This window comes from Rhipicephalus microplus, chromosome X (genome assembly GCF_043290135.1).
Source record: "Rhipicephalus microplus isolate Deutch F79 chromosome X, USDA_Rmic, whole genome shotgun sequence".
NCBI classification, from domain to species: Eukaryota; Metazoa; Arthropoda; class Arachnida; order Ixodida; family Ixodidae; genus Rhipicephalus; species Rhipicephalus microplus.
Genome location: NC_134710.1, coordinates 49,905,506 through 49,910,602, shown reverse-complemented (window position 1 = coordinate 49,910,602; position 5,097 = coordinate 49,905,506). Strand labels below are relative to the sequence as shown.

The 5,097-nt window shown below is 43.0% G+C and overlaps 1 protein-coding gene across 1 annotated transcript; it reads right to left on the bottom strand.

The window, feature by feature from the left end:
- Window positions 1–2,572: 2,572 nt before the first annotated feature.
- LOC142775180 (uncharacterized) lies at window positions 2,573–4,878 on the bottom strand. The gene is made up of 4 exons (XM_075876525.1): window positions 4,665–4,878; window positions 3,819–3,917; window positions 3,652–3,756; window positions 2,573–3,259 (listed from the first exon to the last, which is right to left on the bottom strand). The coding sequence occupies exons 1-4, from the start codon at window positions 4,732–4,734 to the stop codon at window positions 2,613–2,615; spliced, it is 921 nt and encodes a 306-aa protein (XP_075732640.1). The 5' UTR covers window positions 4,735–4,878; the 3' UTR covers window positions 2,573–2,612.
- Window positions 4,879–5,097: the final 219 nt, after the last annotated feature.

Here is a 5,097-nt window from a genome sequence, read left to right as displayed (position 1 = left end):
TTCTGTTTTAATTAGGTTGCTTAAAGGCCTGTTTTCTTCCAGTTCAAAAGAAATTTCCGCGTCACGCGGCCGGTCGTGGACTTCTTGGCAGCAGAATTCGCCAAGTCACCGCACTGCCCTCAGAACAGTGATCATGGTGGCCTGCCTGCCAAGTCGGCTGAAGAACACATTCTCTCCTTTCTTTGGTGAGTGTCCGTACGTTTAGGAATGCCGCTGTCATCAGGTCACTGCATAATCCGTTTTATAGTGGGTTAGAGGCATATGAAATATTGCAAATAAATGTACCTAATTCGCAGCATGTCATTGGACCACCTTGCTTTAAACTTGTTAAATGCTACTAGCGAGTGTCGAACGTAATAGAGTTATAGTATTTTGTGAAATGCTTTCGTAGTTTGTACACCTACACACTGAGCTTCACAAAATTCTCGTTACTAGAATCAGTGGCAAAGCATAATTCATGATGCATCATTACAAACAACCATGAAAACTTTTGCTCACGAAGCATTTCAAATCGGCTGTGTCAGCAGGTTCACAGTGAGCTTCATCTCCACACTTATAAATGTAATGCGCGAATTAAAATTAGAATTTGTTATTTAGATAGTGCTTCTACTAATCAAATATTTTGAGTTTCTAAGGTGTCACCCAAAAAGGTGGAATCGTGTTTTCTGACTTCAGTTGTCTTGCTAATTTGCTTCATTGACAGCGACAGCATTGTTAACACCATTATTCAGTCATTGACAGCAACAGCAAGCTTAATTCCATTATTTAATTAGAGTATCCTCTCCTTTTCAGGTATGCAGCCAACAAAGCATGCATTAGAGATGTCGCTGGCCGCTTTGAAGTCGCAGAAAGCACTCACCACAGAATGATGGGCCGAGTAACTGCATTCCTGCTCGACATAGCACCGAATGTAATCAAGTTCCCCAGTGACCTGCAGAAGCTTGCTGTGGATTTTGAGAAGGTAACTATGCTTTTGTAAACATGCTATTTAAGGTATAAACTACAGTTTTTTTCACACCAATGTCATACAGCTCTACACAACTCAAGGGACCAGACTAAGAGGAATTACACCTACTCAAACCACAATAAGGACTGAAAGCAACTGATATGCAGGATCAGAACTGCAAATGAACAGAAAATGTAAAAATGCAAGAGATATGAAAGAGCACCACACAGTCAAGCCTCCTTCATGTGTATTACAAATGCTGTCAGCAATCGGACATTTTTCTTGAGTAGTTTTGACCATGTGATGCTGTTTCATATCTCTTCTATTTTCCCATCTTCTGCTTAGTGATGTACATCTAGTACTTGTCCTGCATGTACAGTGAATAAACCTAGAGTTCAGTTACTTGTGCACTCTGTATGTACTCTGTATGTGTCATTAATTCCCCTTCGTGCGGTCCCATGTGTTCTTTACCGCTCTACTATTACAATTATGAATTAGTTAGTGCCAGAATGCACCTTTTAAATAAGTTATTACAATTATTTTTCCCAGATGCTTCACAATTAAATAGCCAGTTAATTTCAATCATGTGTACCGGTAGTGTATTGCACTCGCCGTTATGAGCTTCAAGTCTCCAGTTTGTTTTAAACTTTTCCGCATGTTATTGGCACCTTTCATTACCCTTAGTGCCATGCTTATTTGACTATGTGTGTGCACATTTTTTTCTCTTGCAGCTGTCGGGATTCCCAGACACAATTGGGTGTGTTGACGGAAGCTACATGCCTATCAGGTGCCCAGCCAGGAAAGTGCGATCTGTTTATATAAACCGGCACCATTACCTATCCTTGACACTTCAAGGTGTTTGTGACAACAAGAAGAGGTTTCTTGATGCCAGCACTGGCTACCCAAGCAAAATTCATGACGCACGCATTTTCCGTCGGTCCAGGATTTCAAGTGTTTTGCCACAACTGTGCTCTAGCAAGTACCATATAGTGGGGGATGCTGCATATCCTTTCCGGGAGTACCTGATGACACCAATTCGAGACTATGGGAATCTTGACAGCATCAAAAAAACCTTCAATGCAAGACTCTCCGGGACAAGGGTGCTTATTGAAAATACTTTTGGCGATTTAAAAAATCGTTTCAGACAACTGCACAGGTTGGATATGTGGACAGTGGATAACATGTCCAAGTTTATCATTTCATGCTGTGTGCTTCACAACCTCTGCATTGATTGTGGAGATTTGCCAGAGAACCTGTCACGAGACCTGTCACTTACCTCACAAACAACAAATGTAGACTCAAGCTCTTCTGCAGTTCAAGTAAGCAGCAGTAGTGTAGCCCAACAGGATAGCCTATTACGTGGCTTGGCTAGCATCAAGAGAGATCACTTGATGATAAAAATGGGGTTGCAGAACCAGCAGCCATGAAACAAGGAATTCCTTTACGTGTTATGCAGTTGTGAGCAAATATATGCTTACCAAAGGCCCACCTGAAAAGCTGAACTCGTTAAAACACCTTCAAGGTTGGGAAAAATTGTCCTTACCACACACCTGTTGGCCCATTTGCATTTTCTCAAGGTAGTGTATTGTGCCAAACTAGAAAATAAAAGACATTGAAACTAAGTAATCGCTTTGGGTAGTACGTTTATTTATTTAAAACTACCACTTTATTTTGGAAGTCCAAAGGCCTGACGGAGAATCTCCATTTTTTCTTCATGCATTTTGCGCCGCTCTTCACGAAGCACCTGTCGCTCGGCCTGCCTTTCAGCTCTTCGATTTTCTTTTTCTTGACGTCTGGCCGCCTTTTGAGCCTCCTTTTCTTCTTGCAGTGCCCTCATTTCAGTAAAAAACAACTGCATGTGTGCCAGGCGTGCAGTTCCTACCCGTGGCTTCGTGTCGGGATTTGAGGACTGCGTCTTATTTTCCTCAGTGGTGTTGGCAGGTGACAACACGGCCGGAGATTCGGGCGAGGCTTTGAATGTAGCCCCTGAGGCGTCTCGCTCTACCTCCGGTTCAATGCTGTCATCAATGCTTTCAATTTTTTTCACCTCGTCGTCAAAAGGCACAGGGGTGGGTGAAGCACCAGACCTTTTGTTATGGTCGGAAGACGCCTTCCGACGCCTAATTACTGTTTTGTACCTATTTTCACACTGTTCTGGGGTTTTGGCTATGCCAAGCACAGCCTCGATGTCCATCGATATTTGTTTAAAGGCTTGCTTCCTGTTTTTGAATTTTTTAAATGGGCCAATCTGAGGGAAATATTTGAGGTAGTACTCTAGGAGCAGCCTTGTTTGCCCCTCTGTCCATTCAGCAGCTAGAATAAGAAAGAACCAACACATAAATGGTTTATTGGGAAACTGTCGGTCATTGTGCAGGCATTACTTATAATTGAATAATTTAACACACAGCACGGTCACTTGAGCTTAATTATCAATCAGCAAGCATTAATCAACAAAACAAGCATTTGCGCAGACTAGCAAACATACATAAGTGATAAGTTCTGGTATTGTGCATGTAAATGCAATATGCAAATTGTGCCAGTCTTCCAGTAATTGTAGTGGTCTGCTTTCCATGCTCTCTTTTTTTTTTTGTCATTTAAGGATCACTCCTACAAGTACACTTTTACACGCTCTGATGCATGCTTGTTAGATTTACCCAAGAACACTTGCTGAGGCAATTGTAGACACTCAGTGTTAATATACTTGCCTCCACCTCCTCTCCTGGAGCCTGATGGCTTGCTTTGAGCACCAGTCTCCCCGTCAGCTGATCTTGATGCAGTGGGAGCTGGCAGGTGCAGAGTATCTGTGCCATCTAAAAAATATAAATGAGCAGTAAATGTAGTGCCTCGCAATAATGTTAATACTAATACTTACCACCTCCTGTTTCAACGCATGGCAATCTGAGCTCCATGCGCATTTCTTCGCTCCCTCGCCTTGGCACATCGCCAGCCATATTTGTACGCAGAACTGCATCTGTTTTCACACAATGATGGAAATGTAATCAAATCAGTTATATAATGAAAATGGTTTCTCAAGTAGTCAGCTACATTATGCAAACTCGGATGCCTTACACTCGAAGGTAAGCGGATTAGAGCAAGCAAAAAACAAATTCTAAAAAAGTCAATTCATCATGTTACAGGGCTGCATGAAACACTGCACAAATCACTGATAATTAAAAAAAAATATCGCTTATCATACGTAGCATCTCGACCCTGCGATAAGAAATCGTGCTTCCGAGGAGATGTATGGCTTCACCGTATCACGTGGGATGCTGATCTGCCGTCTGGAGACATTAGCCACTTAAAAATCAGAAATAAAAATAAATTGTTACTGCGTGCAATACTTAGCTGCACCCACGTGACACTTGCTACACGCCACTTCGCAGTTACTTTTCTTAAAACGCTGCGAATCATTCTGTTGCTGATGGAGGGGTCTGCAATGTAAGTTTGTTTTGAATTAAGGATTAATTACTCATGCAAGGAAACTTGGCAACAGGATAGTGTACTGCAGTACTTCTAGAATTGTTTACGTTTTGTTAACTGCTGATGACAGCAGCAGCTGGTAACTGCATGAACAGTCTGATAAAGCTGTCATATCCACGGTGTTTTTCTGATATGATAAAGAATAGTGGGCTTAGGTCCACGCGCGCAAGAATGCATTGCATGCTGCATGCGCGACAAGTGCGCTGAAACAAATAAAAAGCAATCAAATTCACTTTACCTTCCGTACTAGATGGTGCCTGGTGTTGAATTAAAGACAGTAGGATGCGCTGAGCTTCCGAGTCCATCATGTAGTAGTATACGAAGCAGCAGCTTTGCAGGATAGCGCGCAAGCGAGTGCGCTGTACCAACCACTGCCACACGTGCTTTCCTTGCCCGTCCGGATCAGACCGCACGTGTTTTGCAGCAGAGGACGCTGGGATGCACAACCTTTCTCCTCACTCGCCTTTTTATTCCCTCACACCTGCTCTGCGGAGGTGTGCCGCATTCCAGTGGCAGGTCGAGTGACGCGGCTCTCAGTGCTCTGCCCCCTACTCCTCTCTGCTCGGCACCCTTACTCCTGTTCTCTCAATGGAATTCGCCATAAATGTTGAGTTCCAGCAAATTTGAATTTATTGAGCCAATTCTCAGCTGTGTTCAGCAGAGCCGAGGAA

Bases quoted from the DNA above. Each gene is read 5' to 3' on its own strand.
- LOC142775180 (XM_075876525.1), bottom strand. From the start codon at position 4,734: ATGATGGACTCGGAAGCTCAGCGCATCCTACTGTCTTTAATTCAACAC. The intron at 3,918-4,664 runs GTAAAGTGAATT...GTGTGAAAACAG, and splicing joins GGCACCATCTAGTACGGAAG to ATGCAGTTCTGCGTACAAAT. The intron at 3,260-3,651 runs GCAAGTATATTA...TTCTTATTCTAG, and splicing joins CTCCAGGAGAGGAGGTGGAG to CTGCTGAATGGACAGAGGGG.